Source organism: Fringilla coelebs (assembly GCF_963513975.1).
Source record: "Fringilla coelebs genome assembly, chromosome: 18".
Lineage (NCBI taxonomy): Eukaryota > Metazoa > Chordata > Aves > Passeriformes > Fringillidae > Fringilla > Fringilla coelebs.
The window spans coordinates 7,358,695-7,375,432 of record NC_140044.1 but is presented as its reverse complement, the minus strand read 5'-3'; the positions used below and the strand labels follow the sequence as shown (position 1 = coordinate 7,375,432).

The following is a 16,738-nucleotide window of genomic DNA, read 5'->3' as shown; positions in this document are numbered from 1 at the left end:
GCAGGATGTGTCCCACCCCGGTCCCGGCAGCCCTTGGCACAGCTCATCCACCCTTCCCACCCGTTTCCCGTTAGACTTGGCATTCAGAGCCCCACGAGGCAGGCGAGAGCATTAGAGCAGAGGAGAGATTTGAGAGATGGGGACATATGACTGTTCACAGCACCCTGGAAACCCCGTGCTCTTCCCGCAGCTCCCTGCAGCTCCCCACACCCATGGAGGGAGCAGCTGGTCCCATGGGAGGACGCAGCCCCCGGGGCTGGGACGCGTCCGGCTGGATCCCCCACGCAGGGAGCAAAGGGAGTAGGGTCCCTTGTCCCCTTCGGGGAGCATGTGGGAGACCTGATAGTTTTAGGAAAAGCATTTGGGAGGGGTTCAGCAGAGTTCCGTGTGCCTTCTGGTGCCTTGTCCCCTCGCCTGCCCCCCTCCCGCAAGCGCAGGGTGCGTGTGTTGAGCAATACGCCTAATGCAGGTATCTCGGTATGTAAATTACCTGTGCGAGCTGCACATTGTGTTCTGAACGGCAGGAAGAGGCTCGAGCCCCAGGCAAGAGACGGGAATGGGCGCCCACCCTTTGCCTAACAAAGGCCACTTCCCGGGGTGGGGGTCAATCACCCAGAGCCTCTGCAGGAGCCAGTGAACCACGGGAAGAGGCTAAAATCACCACTGGTGTACATGGGTGCACACATTGTGAGGATCTGAAACCTCGGGGATGCCTTTTGTGGGGGTCCCTCCCGGAGGCACCAGCTCCAGCTCTTCCCATCGATGTAACCGTCAATTACGACATCACTTTTTCCTGAACACGGATATCTGACGCTGCTGCGTGGGGAAAAGTGGAGCAGAGAAAAAAACTTAAGAACCGTCCCCCCCGTCCTTGGGGCAGCCAGAACCTGCGGAGTGCGCCAGGAAAGGGAAAGTGAAAGCCGGAGACGCTTTCAGTTTCGCCGCCGGGCCGCGATGGCGGAGCCGGGGGCGCCCATGCGGCTGAAGGAGTGGCTGATCGCGCAGATCGACAGCGGCCGGTACCCGGGGCTGCGCTGGGAGAACCGGCAGCGAACGCTCTTCCGCATCCCCTGGAAGCACGCGGCCAAGCAGGATTACCGGCAGCAGGAGGATGCTGCGCTCTTCAAGGTACCCCGGGCTCCCCGCGGTCCCCACCCGGCCCTGGGAATGGCCCCCGGGCTACGTGTGCGCTCCCGGGGCTCCTCATTGCCCGGGGCTCCCCACTGCCCGGCTCCGTGCGCGCCCCGGCGTCGCTCACCCAGCTCACCTGTGCAGCCGAGCTCCATGTGCACCTCCAGGGCTTTCCATTACCGGGCTCTGCGCAGCGCTAGGATTTGGCTCCATGCACACCCCTGGCACACACCGCCCAGCTCCGTGCACCCTCCCGGGGCTGCCGGTGTGCTCCCCCGCTACCCCGGACCACCCAGCTCCCCGCAGTCCCCCAGGACACACAGCCCCGGCTCCCCACTGCCCCCCCACCCCGCTGGACTCATGCCCTGGTGGACCCCCTTGGACAGCCGAGCCGGGGGTCAGGTTGTGGCACCCCCCACAGCACAGGGCACACTCTGTCCCTCAGGCTTGGGCCATCTACAAGGGGAAGTACCACGAAGGGACGGACAAGGCCGACCCCTCCACCTGGAAGACGCGGCTGCGCTGCGCCCTCAACAAGAGCACCGACTTCCAGGAGGTGCCCGAGCGGAGCCAGCTGGACATCTCCGAGCCTTACAAGGTGTACCAGATCGTGACTGACAGAGCCTGTGATGCAGGTACGTCCCTGCCGTCCCTCCTCCTGTGGCAGATGTGGCGTTGGTACCTGAACCATGCCTGTACAAGCCCCGTTCCCCACAGACATTACCCTTCCTCCCCTTCCTTTTCCCCTCTGGGTGTCCCAGACAGCCAGCTGTCTTCCCTGGGGCTCTTCCTGTCATTTGCCAGGGGTTCACCCATTCTTTTTTGCTCTCTGCAGAGGACAGTGACACACAGTCCCCAGGCAGTGAGGACCAGCAGGTGAGCCTGCCCTATGCCGTCCAGGCAGGGGAGAAGTTGGGACCCTCAAATCCCCTCCTCGCTCATCAGCTGCTCCCCCGCTTACACACTGCCTGCATTTGTCCCACGGGGCTTCAGAGAGGGTCCCCTGTGCCCTGCACTGCCAGACCCAGGCAGGGGATCTGCTGGCTTATGGGGTCCATGGTAGTGGAGGGAGCTGGCTCAGGATCCCCCACTGCGAACTCAGCCCTCACCAAAGCTACTCCTACCCCCAGGGCAGCACTGCAGGGAGTCCGAAGAAGGAGGAAAGCCAGAAGGACATGCTGGACAATGCCCATGTCTCTCCACAGCCCTGGCTCTCTGGCCACCCAACTGAGCGAGGTGAGGAGGGGCCCTCTCGGTGGGATGGGGCTGGGAGCAGGGAGTGCTCATTTCTGCCAGGATCCTGCTTTCCTGTTGCTTGTGCAGGCAACCCCTGTGGGGATTGAGGTAGGGGCTGAGGACTCCCACCCTACCCCAGCAAAGCCATACACTTAGGGGATATGATGAGACCCAATAATGAGCAAGCACAGTGGGAAGTGTGGGTCTAGGGGCTTGGGCCAGGAGAGTGCCTGGGAGCCCTTGTGTAACTGTCCATGTCCTTTTACCACCTCATCTCTGCCCTGGTCCAGGGTGCCTTGTGAGGGGAGTCTTCTATGGCTGGAGCCCAACCCATGGCCAGCTTCTTCCCGGACCCCAGTCCTACCTCCCTGTGGAGGATGTCAACAATTCAGGTAGGAGCCATGCTACAGGCAATGCCCTGAGTGACCCCACCAGCCCAGACTGCCCATGAACTGACCCTCCCTTTGCCCCAGACTGCTGGCTGCACATCCGCCTGTACTACTGCGATGTGCTGGTGAAGGAGCTGACCACCCGCACGGCCGAGGGCTGCCGCATCACCACCAGCGCCGTGCCGGCCGACAGCGAGCGCCTCTACGGCCCCTCCTGCATGGAGCAGATTCAGTTCCCCCCACCACAGGTGCTCAGCGGCCATGGCCGCGTGGCCTGCATGACCAACGTGCTGGAGAGGCTCTTGCCCCACCTGGAGCGCGGGGTGCTGCTGTGGGTAGCACCTGAGGGGGTCTTCATGAAGCGCCAGTGCCAGGGCAGGGTGTACTGGAACGGGCCGCTGGCCCCGCACAAGAACTGGCCCAACAAGCTGGAGAGGGAGAGGACTTACAAGCTGCTGGACACGCAGCAGTACATACAGCGTAAGTCCCTGGGACACCCCGATCCCCTGGGGAGAGGGACAGGTCCTGCCCTGCTGTGGCTGATGGGGGCTATGAGGACCCCATGTCCCCTGACAGGGTTTGTGTCTTGCAGAGGTGCGGGAGTACCTGAGCAACGGGCAGCTCCTGCCTCAGTACCAGATCTACCTGTGCTTCGGGGAGGAATACCCCACCAGAGCTGGGCACCCCTTCCAGAAGCTCATCATGGCTCACGTGAGTTCCCACAGGGGCTGGTGACCCCTGAGCCAGGCACAGGGACCATTGCAAGGCAGGGACACGGACCTGTGCCCATCCTCTGTCGTTCTGTTCCTCTGCAGGTGGAGCCGGTGTTCGCTCGGGAGCTCTTCCATCATGCCCAGCGCTTGAGGCCAACCCTGCTCTGCAGTTCCCCACAGCCCTGTGCCCCTGGCACCTCCAGCCACGTTCTTCATGTCCTCAAACCGCTCTGCCAGCCCTGAACTGGGTGGGAGAGGAGAGCCCAGTTGCTGTAAAGTCTCAGAGTGGGAAGCTCAGAGCCCCATGGCTCCTTTCCAGCTGCATGTCCCAAGGCAGAGCGCTCGAGGTGCTCAGTGTGCGGGACCAGACAAGGACAGATGTTAGCTGGGTGGGCAGGTGCTGCTGCCCCTGTGATTGCTGTATTTATTCCCGAGGAGTCTCCCAGGTGGGGTTTGTTCTGTGCTATTCAGGAAGCCAGGGCAGACCTGGCTCTGTCCTTGCACCTTGCACTGCCAGGACTTGCTGTTGCAAACCTTAGAAATAAAGGTTGTGTTTTCGTATGGGTGTTGGGGGCTGGCTCGGGGGGCGGGCGGGGGGGGGGGTGGTGCTGGTCCAAGCAGAGCATGGGTGGCTGGGGAAGCTGAATCCAGACTGAGCCTTTTGTGGGCAGAGCCAGCTCAGCTCCAGCCACAGCATGAGACAACCCCCTGTCCCAGCAGTGGCTCCAGACCTGTCCTGCCCCTTGTCCCAGCCCCTTGACTGGGGTGAAGGCAGCAGCGAGGTGCTCTGCTGACCTGGCAGAAGGCTGTCCCAGTCAGTCACCACCTGTGTCTCAGTTTACACTCATGAACGGTGTGATGGGGCTCCTGGGTCCTGTGCTGTGTCCCGAGTTTTGGGAACAATGCAGGGACCTGCCACAACGGAGAGACCTGGCGCAGGATCCCACACACAAGGCCAAGCTGGGGGCAGGGGCTGAGACACTGAGGTGGGCAGGGGGCAGATGGGCATCTGAGGGCAGGCAGCACCTCAGTCCTGCCAACATCCCTCACTCCAGGCCCAGCCAGAGCCCGGCTGCTCACCGTGAGCAGGGCAGGATGAGAACCAGGTCGTGGGAACCTTCCGTGGGAAAGGGGGCTGGGGGAGCCGGGGGCTGTGCCCGCCTCTGCCCTGGGGAGGCCGCGGCCGTGCCAACCCCGGGGCCACTGGCTGCTGGCCGCAGGTCTTGGCGGCGCATCCGTCTGTCTGTCCACAGGGACCAGTGCTGGACGGCAGAGTCCTGCTCCGCCCTGGGCGGCCCCTCAGAGGAGGGGCCCGCCGCCCCCTCGCCGGCCGGCGGGTTTTAACGGGCCGTGCTGGGGCCGTGCGGCAGAGCGGAGCGGGATCAGCGGCAGAGCTGGAGCGGCGGGGGCCGGCCAGGAGGATGCAGCCGAACCTCCCCGTCGGCGACACGGCGCTGCGCAGCCCACCGGCCCCTGAGCCGGCCGGCGGCGCCTTCCCCAGCGCTGAGGCCACCAAGCCACCCTACAGCTACATCGCCCTCATCACCATGGCCATCCAGAGCGCGCCCGAGCAGCGCATCACCCTCAGCGGCATCTACCGCTACATCATGGGCCGCTTCACCTTCTACCGCGAGAACAAGCAGGGCTGGCAGAACAGCATCCGCCACAACCTCTCCCTCAACGAGTGCTTCGTCAAGGTGCCCCGTGACGACAAGAAGCCGGGAAAGGGCAACTACTGGACCCTCGACCCCGACTGCTACAACATGTTTGAGAACGGCAGCTTCTTGCGGCGCCGCCGGCGCTTCACCAGGAAGAAGGGTCTCCGGGATGCACCAGGCACTGAGGGGGACGAGGGGCGCGGGAAGACCCCCAGGCAGCCTGGGCAAGGGCTGCCCGCTGCCCTGCTGCCGGAGGAGGGGAAAGCAGAGGGGGGCTACAGCCCGCCGTCGGCCACAGGACGCCTGCCGAGCCCTGCCGCTCTCCCGGAGGGTGCCGGAGTGCCGGGGTGCGCCGAGCCCTGGGCCCGGCGTCAGCCGCCCAAGGCCAGGCAGCCCTGCCTGTACCTGCCGGACGTGGCACAGCCCAAGGGGCCGTTCTTCACGCCCGCCGAGAGCCGCCCGCCCAAGGAGACTGTCTTCGGGGGGCTCCCGGCGGCGCTGCAGCTGCCCCGGCCAGGTCAGTACCCATTGCCCAGCGAGCGCCCGGCCCAGCAGCAGCACCCCGCCCTGCTGCCTGCCCTGCTGCCCACCCAGCGCAGGGACCCCCCGCAGGACTCGCCGGCCACCCCAGACACCCCCCCAGAGCAGCTGGAGGGCAAGGAGCTGGCTGCCCCTGGGTTGGGGCCGTGTCAGCCATTCGGGCAGGTGCCACCTGCGTTCCCTGGCAACCTCCTGGGCACGGGCAAGCCCCCCCCGTCCTGCTTCCTGGAGGGAGAGGGCTTCACGCAGCCCCACCTGCCCGTGTTCGGCTCCTTCAGCCGGCCGGGCCCCGAGGCGCTGGGCAGCAGCTACCAGTGCCGGGTGCAGGCGCTGAGCTTCTGCGTCAAGGAGCGGCCCTGCGGCGCAGCGCTGGAGCATCTCCTGGCCGCAGCCCCCCCGACCTCCACCGCCCCCCGGCAGCCACCCTTCGGGGCCATGGGGCCACGGGCAGGTGAGCAGAAGGAGCCATGGGGGCCAGGGACCACGATCCCACTGCAGGGGGGTAATGGCTACCCCCTGGGGCTGCCCCCCTGCCTCTACCGGACACCCGGCATGTTCTTCTTCGAGTGAGGGACTCCCCACCCCGGGACAACCCAGCACCTAATAAAGCACATTCCCCAATGCTGCCTCTGTGGTCTCTGTGCCCCATTTGAGGTGGGCAGTGGGCAGGGGCAAGCTGGGGACCCTCAGCGCCAGCTCAGTTGCTGGCTGGGGGACACATGTGCCCAAGGCCACCCGGCACAGCCTCCGTCCCCACCAGTGCCTCCGTCAGTGGTCATTGACTGGATGGTGAGGCCATGTGGGGACAGGGCATGGCCTGGGTCAGGGCACCTACACCCCAGTCCTGTGTCCCTGGGATATGCTGGGGGCGAGGTTCTGCCACACTGTGGGGCCAGGAGCCCCTGAAGTGCCATCCCATGGTAGTACGAGGGTACTTTATCCCTGGGGGTCAGGGGGATGAGCTGCAGCAGAAGTCATCCCCCAGTGGAGCCTCACTGTCACCTCCCTGGGCCTGGGACCCCTCCAAGTTCCTGGTTTTTCACAGGATGTCACACGTGGCACAAGTGGCACCAGCCTCAGTGTGTGGCCCTGCAAATGGACCGGTGTTGCTCCAGAGAGACTGCAGGGAGGCACCAGGGGTTGTGGCACAGCATGGAGGCTCTTCTATGGAGGGGACAGGGCTCCCTCCCCTCTCTGTCCTTGCTTGTGGCCGTGTCAGTGCTTGGCTGGAATTCCAACTGGTCCCTGCAGACTTTGAGACCAGGGCAGCCCCAAAGATGGGCTGTGCCAGGGGCTGCAGCTCTGATGGGAAAGTGGATTCCTCTGACCTGAGTCATGCAGGGTGGCTGCCAGTGGAGAGGCACCAGCTGAGTCACCGCTGTTCACACTGGGCTGGGCACAGGGATATGCCTTAACTGGCCCAACTGGGGGACATTGGAGTGGGCAGAGTCCCCACACAGTCCCAGGATGGGATCTGGCCACCAACCCCTTCCCACACAGCACTGGGACACTCGAGTCAGCACCTCTGAGCACAGGAGTGGGGCCAGAGGGATGCTGGCAAAGTGGGGGGCTGTGCTTGCACCCCCCATCCTGCCAATCCCAGGCGGGGAGAGGGAGCTCCCCAGGAGCAGCAACACCCAGACCCGATGGCACAGGGTAGACACAGGGCTGGCAGGGGCTCTCCGCGCTGATGTGAGGATCAAATTTGTGTCAAAGTCCCCCCAGCTCCCCAAGGCCAGGGGAACTCCAGTTTGGCCAGTCTCGGGGGTCTCAGCGGGGGCCGTGCTGGCACGGAGGAACACTGCCGTCACTCGGGGACCGGGAGCACCGCGGCCACGTCAGCTCTCTTATCAGCCCCCAGACGGCTGCTGCTGGGCCATGGCTGTGTCTCAGCCCCGGGCAGGGCAGGGGGGCCGCCCTTCATCATCGGGGACCGCCACTCAGCCCTGGGCCTCTCTTTACTCCCTTTTTTCCCCTACCCAGTGGAAAACAATATTTGAGCGCCTACATCATGCTGGCGTCTCCGGAGCGGCCGGCGGCGAGCGCGGCTGACCTCAGCCCCCTCCTTCGCACGGTCCCCGGGGGCGCGGGAGGAAGCGAGCGCCGCAGCCGTGCCCAGGGGCCGTCTGGTTCCCACGCAGCGTGGCCGGGTCCATCGCCCGCCGCGGCTGGGAACACACGGCCCCGGCCCCATGCTGTGCCCGAGATGGGGTCCCTGTGCTGGGAGCAGTGCGGCGCATTCCGCTGTCCCCCAGGCTGCAGCAGCCGCTGGGGATGGGCGCTCGTGTCCTGCACTGCTCGGGAGTGCAGATCAGAGCCATGCGCTCTCCCCGCGCTCCCCTTTCCCGCCCTCACCCCGACTGCCGGTCACGGACCCGCTGTTCTCCCAGCTCTGCCTCCTCCCTGGCTCCCTCCCGGCTCGCTGTGGGTGGCCTGATTCCCCCGCCTGCTCGCCCGCTCCCATCCCGGGCCGTGCCGTGGCCGGGACTCGCTGCACCCAGTCACGGGGTGAACCTGCTGCCAGTGCCGGAGCTCTGCCTGCTCCCCTTCCCACCCTGCACTGCCTGCGGGGAGCCTTGTTTCTGCAGGCAGGGTGGGTGCCACAGGGACAGGGTACCTTGGGAACGTGTGTGCTCCACGCTCTGGGAATGGATGCTGAGGACACACGTGTGCACATCCAGACTGCACCGTACACCTCTGGGGGTGATGAGGATCCCACACATAAGGGATGGACCTGGTTGGACCAGGAGCATTTGGCCCCAGTGGGACCAGTCCACTCCAGGCAGCTTCAGAGGCTCATGAGCTCTGTCAGCTGGGAGCATAGGATGGGATCGCAGCTACTTCCATGGGGGTTAGCCCTGTGGCCCCACTCACCCAACCCCAGTGTGTGTCTCTGTAGGGTCCCAGGGTAGGAAGGAGGGGACTGGAGAAACCAAACCGGGCTGTGGGGTAGGGGTCCCACACCCTGGGATGCGCTGGTGTCTGTGCATCCCTCTGCTGAAGATGTGCACACACAGGGCTGTGTTCAGGAGCTGATCCCCTACAGCAGCTCAGGGTGCCAGCAATGTCCGGGGCTGATGGTCCATCTGGAAGCCCCGTGGCCACCCCACAGCAGGGCCCTGCAGCCTCTGTGGCCATCCGGGGCCAGGGCTGGGACCGGGGCGACGCGCGGCTCCTGGGGCCAGGCAGGAAGGAGACGTCACCGCCGTGGAGCGTAACTCAAACCAGATGGGGCTGTGCTGGCGTCCAGGCCTGCGGGGTGGTCACCGACAGGAACCGGTCAAAGGCTGCAGGCAGGAAGCGTCTGGGAGGGACGCCTGCGGCCGCCGAGTCCGGGCTCTGGCAGCTTTAACCACTTCAGGGCCAGCCACAGCTCCCCTGGGCAAAGGGGTACCAGTTCCCACCCACCCTTGCCTGGGCATCCCACCCGATACGGGCGGATGCTGAAGATGTGAGGACACGTCTGACTGACAGCTGATCCATCCACCCATCCATCCAGTCACTTTCCCTCCCCCCATCCCCCTGGGCTGCTCAGAGCTGTTGGGTGTGTAGACCAGAAACCCTTGGCACTATGCCTGCACAGCCCTGCCCAGGACGTACCAGGTGGTCCCTGTCCACGGCACAGCCTGCACCCATTCCCTCTACCACAGAGACGAGATTCCCCTTCCCATCCTCATCTCACTTATCCTGCAATTGTCAGGCCCCACAGGTGGGAGCAGGGCCTCCCCAGCCCCCAGAGTGGCAGGTGTGGGCTCTGGGCAGACCTGTACATTTATTTACAAGAAGGCGAGCGCTGTGGAGGGCTCTGTTATGAGGCAGGGTCCCACCAGCCGTGGCTCCTGCCTGGTGGGGACAAGCCTGAAGCCCCTTCCTCTGCTGCAGCCAGTGTGGGGTGAGAGGCAATGTCTCCCTGTGTCATTCCCCAGTCTTTTTCCAGCAGGCACAGAGGGCAGAGGCAGCTCCAGAGCAAACACACAGCTGTGGCATGGGGGGGCTTAGCCATGGCAAAAGCCAAAGCTGGGGGACCTCTTGCCAACCCCCATCCCCTCCTGCAGCGGGCAAGGCTGGAGGCTGCAAATCCCAGGGGATGCCCATCCTCTGGCAGCACCGGGGAGGCCCAAAGGGTGCAGGCAGAGAGGACGGGGATCGGGACAAGGCGCGGGAGCTGGAGCAGCACCCCTCTCCCCTCTCCCGGTCCCAGCAGGTCCCGCGGAGCCCCCGCACGGGGCGGGGAGCTGGCGGCCGCAGCGGCGGAGCAGTTCCGCTGTGTTGGTGGTCGGGTGAGCGGTGCCGGCCGGAGCGGGGAGCGCGGGCCAGCTGCTCTGCATTAGCCCGCCTCGCTCATCGCGATCTGCCGGGGACGGGTGAAGCAGAGGTTGTGTTTTTCCCCCGCTGGCAGAACCGAAGGGCAGGCAGGGCAGGAGGAACACAAAGCCTCCTTCTTTTCTCGTTGGCTCCCAGCTGGGGACGCCGCTGGAAGCGTGCTTGCTGCTTCCTCCCTTCCTGTGCGATCAGCAGCTCGGGGCCAGCTCCGCTCCCACATGCCCAGCTGGCCAGGAGGAGGTGCTTGAGCCCCGGCTCCGCTGCCAAAGCACCAGGGTGAGGGTCCGCGGAGCCCTCCAGCATCATCGCCGAGCCACAGAGCTGGGAAGGGAGGTCAGGCAGTTGCAGGCGCCAGCGGCAGTGAAGGCAGGCACGGCTGCGGCATTTACAGGCAGAGAGGGCACGTTTGAGTTCAAAAGCAGCAAGCACCAGGTGGCCGTGGCAGCGGGATCACACCGGAATGGCCTTGCTCCTCCTCCGAGGGCACGAGAAGGAAGCGTGAGCAGAGCAGAGATGCTGCAGGTCGGGCATCACGCAGCCAGGCCAGGGCCAGAGCTGAGAACAGAAACCTTCACTCCAGAGCAGCCTCACAGTCTGAGACTGAGCAGTGATGTGGTCCTGAGCGCAGTGGGACCAGCTCGACAGAGCTGCTCCAGACTGGTGGGGGTCCCTCTCAAGGGGTGCCTTTCTTGCCTCGGCTCCCCTGGGAGCCCAGCTCAGATGCCCAGCGCTGTCAGGGACCCTGAGCTGGTGATCTTCCTGAAGCGGTTGGCAGCGCACACCCCGATGAAATTTTTCTGTGAAAGGGAAGAGGAAAGACTCTCATCCTTTGGCAAGGGCTGTGGCACTGAAGGTTGAGCCAGACCCCGCTCTGGGGTCTGACACTACTCCTGCTCCTGAAAGCTGCTCTTGGGATCAGCTCAGGAATAACCACTACAAAGGGACCTGTGCTTGATGGGGGTGTTATCTCAGGGGCATCCATGCTCAAGGGTCCCCAGCCCTGTGTCTCAGCTGCCAGCAGCACAGCGAGACAGAGCCCTTCTCCATGCTCCAGATGCCATCCACCAGGACAGGCAGAGCCCGGTAGCCCTTCCCAGCCCCCTCAGAAGCTGCTGACCCTCATGCCCTTGCCGGACCCCGCACCTTCCAGCGCCGCCTCATGACGTATTTCTTGAGCAGCACTTGGGACTTGAGGCGCCGGTTGGAGCGTTTGGCCTTTTCTGCCAGGTTATTGAGCCAGGGATGCTGCAGGCACTGGTCAGCACTCATCCGGGCACTGGGAGAAAGATGAGCCCACATTAACCCTGCTCAAGCCACTCACCCCCAACCACCCCCCTCTCCAGCCACTCCAGAGCCCCAGAACCCCCTAACCCTGCAGGGGAGAACCAGATGGGAGGATGTGCCCAGGGACTGGTGGGGCTGGGCAGGACACTGAGGGGTCCAGCACATCCTGCTTGAGACAGGTGTCCCTGCAGGGATAGAGGGCTCTGTTGGGGACAATCAGAGTGGGCAGAGCCCCATGGGGTTAATTCAGTGCTGGACCCAAGGGATGCTGCTGGCCTTGGTGAAGAGGCAGCATGTGGTACCCGGGCAAGCTCTGGCGATGCCCATCCCAGGACCCCATGGCCACTGCCATGGGGGGCAAGGCACACCTCTTATCCTTGATGATGAGGTTGGAGACGAAGTCCTTGGCCTCATTGGAGACACTCTCAAAGGTCTCCTCATCAAAGTACCAGTTGGCAGCCAGGACGTTGTTGAGTGTCTCAGTGTCATCGTCACCCAAGAAGGGGGAGAGGCCGCTGAGCCTGGGGGTGCAGAGAGGTGAGCAGTCAGGTGCTCTCAGGCTTTAGCACCTCCCAGACCCCCTGGAACAGAGCCAGTCTGGCCAGAGATGTTCCAGGGATGCGCTGCCACCGTCCTGCCTGCAGCCAGGCTGAGCCTCTTCCTGCCCCCCAGCCCCACACAGCCTTCCCCATCCAGGACCCCCCACTTGCCACCCAGCAGCCAGGTGCCTGGGGATAGCTCTGCACCCAGGGGGGCTGTGCCCCAGCACCACAGCTCCCCAGATGGCACTGGCAGCCCCTGCCCAGCCCTGACTTACAGCATGTAGGTGATGACGCCCATGCTCCACATGTCTGTGGAGTAGGAGACCTGCTCATAGTTGACCACCTCAGGGGACAGGAATTCAGGGGTGCCAAAGTTCACTTTCAGCTTCTCATTGGGATTGTACCTGCAGCCGAGGAGAGGTGCAAGTCAGCAGAAGGGGGACAGGCTGCTCCCCCAAACCACTGCCCCTGTCTCAGCACATGTTGCCCTCCCCAGCTAGTCAGGGAGTGCCGTGGCCAAAGTAATGGCCTGGAGCAGGTCTTGGGGCTCCTGGTATCCAAAGGCACACAGAGATGAAGGGTGGAAGGGGGACAGAGCTGAGAAAGAAAACCTCACCTTCGAGCCAGCCCAAAGTCGATGATTTTCACCATGTGCCCAGTGGCAGCCACGCAGAGGATGTTCTCAGGCTGTGGGGACAGGGTGACCATTGCCCCACCACCAAGACAGGACATCCCCACTGCACAAATCCAGCTGCCCTTGAGCCCTGCAGCTGACCCACACCAGAGCAGAGCTGACCCACAGGCATCCCTCCAGCTAGCCAGTGTCCTGCTGTCACCCTTGGCCCTGCCATTGTCACCCACAGCTAGCCAGCATCTTCCTGTCACCCTCGGCCCTGCCATTGTCACCCCCAGCCTGGCACCTTGAGGTCGAGGTGGAGGACGCCCATGTGGTGCATGAAGCGGATGCCCTCGCAGATCTGCCGCACGAACACCATGCAGTCCACCTCGGTCAGGTGGTAATCGTCGTCGATGATCCGCTCAAAGAGCTCGCCACCCTCCACACTGCATGGGGATGCACCATGGGGTCACCTTGGGGGGACTCCCTGCCCCAAGCCACCCTTCTGTAGAGCTCCTTGCCCTCCTGAGGGCTCTGGCCCAGCTCCACCACGGGGGTGCTGAGCAGAGCCAGAGTGGGATGCGGCATTTTGGGGTTGGACAGCCCCAAGGTAGGCACAGGCACTCACAATTCCATGAAGAGGATGATCTCCCGGGGCGTTTCGATGGCGTCGTAGAGCTGGATGAGATTGCGGTGGTTCAGCTGGTTCATCACATCGATCTCCAGCAGCACCATCTCCTGCAGAAGGAGCCCCAGTGTGGGGTGTCAGCCCTGGCTGTGCCACTGGGGCAGGCTGTGTCCCCGCACCAGGGACACACAGAGTGTAACACTGCCACCACCTGCCCGGCATCGTTCAGACCTTGTCCTTTGCTCCCTGCTTCCGGATCACTTTGGCTGCCAGCTTGAGCCCTGTCTCCTTCTCTGTGCATGTGTGAACTTCACCAAACTTGCCCCTGTGGAGAGAAGGAGGAAGGGAGAGAGGGAGAAGTGCCCCCACCATCAACCACCCAGGCTGCTGGGGACCCTCACACCGCACTGTGGTGCTGCTCTGCACTGCCCGAGGCACCCACCCATCATGACCAGAGGAGTCCCACTGACACACGGCCACTGCCCAAGGCTAGAGGGACAGTGGGACAGTGCACGGAGAAGCACTGGGGCCCCCCCTTACCCCCCCAGGATCTCCTTGGAGCTGAGGCTGAACTGGGAGCTGACGCTGGCGGAGCGCAGGGTGACGGTGCGATGGGCGAAGGGCGCTGGCGGCGGAGGGACATCGTCTGCCAAAGACAAAGGATGAGGTCAGAAGGGAATCTGCTGTCCAGGGGACCCCACTCTGGGTACCCCGGGCTGCCCTGCTGTGGAGTGAAGACAGGCATCCAGCCAAGCCTGTGGGTGCAGGATGTGGCCAGGTACTGAGTGCTGGGCTATGAGCCAGAGGCTCCTGGCTGGGGATGCACTGGATGATGCAGCAACCCCTGAAGGGTCCCTCATTATTGGCCACAGCATTCCCTGCTACATGGCACCAACCCTGCTCCATGGAACCCTGCTCCATGGCACCCAATCTCCTCCATGACACCCTGTTCCATGGCACCCACCTTACTTGATGACAGCAACTCCCACCAACCCACATGTCCCATTTACCCTTTCCAGGCCATGTCGTTGTCGGTCACCCTTTCCACGCCACCACCCCCTGCTCACCCTCCCAGGACAGATCCCACTCCCCGCGGGGCACTCCGTGCACACATTCCTGAGCCACCCTTTCCCAGATGAGAACAGGACCCAGCCACACAGGGATCCCCACAAGCACCCACTGCCCCCAAGCCCTGCCATCCCCACAAGGACAGCACTGCAGGATATGAGGACATGCTGTCCCCTGCCACCAGCCAGACAGCCACTGTCACTCTCCAGGCTCCTCTTCCTCACAGTCAGTGTGGCTAGAGCAGGCCAGGAGGGGACACGACGTATTTAGCCTTGTTTACAGTGAAAGGGGAGCTCAGAGGCCACCAGGCAGATGACAAGCCAAGGACAGGAGCTGGCAGCATGGAGGGCAGTGTGGGTAGCAGGCAGGGCCAGGGGTTCCCAGGCTGTCACTCCACAGAGTGTCCAGGGGATAAGGAAAAGGCGGGTACCTCATGACCTTACCCAATATCTCAAAAGGGTCTTCCTTCCCAAAATCGGGGGTGAGGTAGGGGCTGGGGGGTGGCTTTGCCTCTGTCAAAGATGGTTCCACCCCAGATCCAGGCTGCTCTGCCACCCCAGCAGCATCTGGGGGCTGCCCTGTGGCACTGGGCAATGTCCTCTCCTGAGGGGTGCTGGGGGGTTCCAGGGGCTGCAGGTTCCCCAGGGCTGGTGGGCCATGCCCAGGCTGTGTCGGACCCTCTTTTGGCTCCACCATCGTGGTCTCCTCTTCTATTGTCTCCATCTCTGCCCAGGGCTGCTCCTCCCTGGAAGCAGGAGTGGGAGGTGAGCAGAGCCCAGCCAGCAGCTCCCGAGCCCAGCACCCAGAGACCCAGAGCTCCCTGGAGCAGCGAGGGGGATCCCCCCACCCCAGCAGGGTGTGGGTACCTGTGGCAGGCAGCGGGGCAGCTCAGGCTCTGCAGCAGAGCCGGCCGCGGGGCCTCGGGGACCGTTGGTGGCTGTCCCTCTGTCCCCTTGGACACTTCCTCCCCTTCACCCTGAGCCTTCACCACAGCCATGGCCGCTGCCTCCGTGGGCTCCACAGCCCCATCCCCAGCCTCTGCTCCAGGTGTGGGAGGCTCCACCTCTGCAGCTTTCTTCCCTCCATCCTGAGCCTTTGCAGTAGCCGGGACCTTCTCCTTTTTAGAATCTTTCCCTTCATCCCCAGCCTTTGATGCAATTGTGGATGTTTCCACCTTTGCAGTTTTCTTCCCTCCATCCTGCACCTTCATAGCTGCTGGGGACTTCTCCTTTGTAGGCTCTTCTTTGCCTCCACCTTGAGGCATTTTTTCAGCTGGTGTTTTCTCTGCCTTTGCTGCTGCCTTCTCTCCATCCTGAGCCTTAGCAGCATCTGGGGCTTTCTCCTTTGCAGGAGTTATGGCTTTCTCCTTCACTGAAGCTGGGGCTTTCTCCTTCACTGGAGCTGGAGGCTTCTCCTTTGTGGGCTCCTCTTTGCCTCCATCCGGGGCCTTTTTAACTGCTGGGGCTTTTTCTGCCTTTACCACTTTATTCTTCCCACTCTGAGCCTTTGCAGCATTCGGGGCCTTCTCCTTTGCAGCAGCTGTAGTTTTCTCCTTTGCAGGCTTGGTATCAGCTGGGGCTTGCTCTGCCTTCGCATCTTGCTTCCCTTCATCCAGAGCTTTAGCAGTGGCTGGGACCTCCTCTTTCGCAACCACTGTGATTTTCTCCTTTGCAGGCTCTCCTTTGCCTCCATCCTGAGCCTGAGCTGCAGCCAAGGCTGTCTCCTCCACAGGTTTTGCCTTCCCTCCTTCAGAGTTTGCTGCAGCCAGAGCCTTCTCCTCAGTGGACTCTGCTTTTCCACCACTCTCAGCCCCTGACCCACCAGGTGTTTCCTCCTTCTTGGGCTTGTCCTTTCCTCCATCCTGTGCCTCAGTTACAGCCAGGTCCTTCCCCTCCATGGGCTCATCCTTCCCTCCATCCTTAGCCTTTGCAGCAGCCGAAGCCTTTCCTCCTTTCACCTCCCCTGCAGCTGGAGCTTTCTTCTTCCCAGGCTTCTCTTTCTCATCCTTCCCTACACCCTGGGCCTCAGTGGCAGCCGGCACCTTCTCCCCGGTGGATGCTGCTTGCCCTTCATCAGATGCTGCCTGTCCTCCATCACACTGCGCAGCCGAATCCTCCTCTCCTGGAGCTGCTTCCCGTCCATCCCGGAGCTCTGGAGCTGCCAGGGTTGTCTCTTGCTCCGGCTCTGCCGTCCCTCCTCCAGCCTTCTCCTGCCCAGGCCCATCCGTGCCTGTGTCCTGTGCCACGGTGGCGGCTGGCACTGTCCCCTCTTGGGGCTGGGCAGCCTGGGGAGCTGCAGGCGCGGCGCTGCCCTCGGGTTCGGGGGGGGCTGCCCCTCCAGCCCCCCCGGTGTCGGCACCACCCGCGCCTCCACCCTGCTCCATGGGACACTCCAGGCAGGAGGCGGCTGCCCTGCGGTGCTCCCGGCTCGGCGAGGCTCCTGCGGGAGAGAAAGCGGCAGCTGAGGGCTCGCCGGGCCCGACGCCCTGCAGAGGGGACGGCAGGACCCGGGCAGAGATCCGCTCCTGCAGCGATGAGCTGCTGCAGGGCTAAGCTGCGGCCATGCATCGGGAACTGTGCCCCCGCCGCCCCGCCGGCGGCTCCCGGGCCG

At 63.7% G+C, this 16,738-nt stretch overlaps 3 protein-coding genes across 3 annotated transcripts; 2 read left to right on the top strand and 1 right to left on the bottom strand.

The window, feature by feature from the left end:
• The first annotated feature begins 913 nt into the window (after window positions 1–913).
• LOC311160737 (interferon regulatory factor 4-like) lies at window positions 914–3,896 on the top strand. Its single transcript, XM_084217786.1, has 8 exons — window positions 914–1,128; window positions 1,577–1,766; window positions 1,967–2,007; window positions 2,262–2,367; window positions 2,658–2,759; window positions 2,841–3,236; window positions 3,349–3,467; window positions 3,572–3,896. Exons 1-8 carry the CDS (start codon window positions 955–957, stop codon window positions 3,710–3,712), a joined length of 1,269 nt encoding a protein of 422 aa, XP_084073912.1. The 5' UTR covers window positions 914–954; the 3' UTR covers window positions 3,713–3,896.
• Window positions 3,897–4,852: 956 nt separating this feature from the next.
• On the top strand, window positions 4,853–6,258 carry FOXS1 (forkhead box S1). Its single transcript, XM_084217854.1, has one exon. It carries the CDS (start codon window positions 4,891–4,893, stop codon window positions 6,235–6,237), a length of 1,347 nt encoding a protein of 448 aa, XP_084073980.1. The 5' UTR covers window positions 4,853–4,890; the 3' UTR covers window positions 6,238–6,258.
• A 4,448-nt stretch (window positions 6,259–10,706) lies between these two features.
• Window positions 10,707–16,511, bottom strand: MYLK2 (myosin light chain kinase 2; the record flags this gene model as incomplete). Its single annotated transcript, XM_084217982.1, has 11 exons — window positions 10,707–10,787; window positions 11,134–11,266; window positions 11,643–11,795; window positions 12,092–12,220; window positions 12,433–12,503; window positions 12,737–12,878; window positions 13,061–13,170; window positions 13,292–13,385; window positions 13,601–13,706; window positions 14,572–14,873; window positions 14,995–16,511. The coding sequence occupies 11 exons, from the start codon at window positions 16,509–16,511 to the stop codon at window positions 10,707–10,709; spliced, it is 2,838 nt and encodes a 945-aa protein (XP_084074108.1).
• Between the last annotated feature and the right edge of the window lie 227 nt (window positions 16,512–16,738).

Coding starts and splice junctions, on each gene's coding strand:
- LOC311160737 (XM_084217786.1), top strand. CDS start 955: ATGGCGGAGCCGGGGGCGCCCATGCGGCTGAAGGAGTGGCTGATCGCG. Junction 1,129..1,576: donor AGGATGCTGCGCTCTTCAAG/GTACCCCGGGCT, acceptor TCTGTCCCTCAG/GCTTGGGCCATCTACAAGGG. Junction 2,368..2,657: donor TGGCCACCCAACTGAGCGAG/GTGAGGAGGGGC, acceptor GCCCTGGTCCAG/GGTGCCTTGTGAGGGGAGTC.
- FOXS1 (XM_084217854.1), top strand. CDS start 4,891: ATGCAGCCGAACCTCCCCGTCGGCGACACGGCGCTGCGCAGCCCACCG.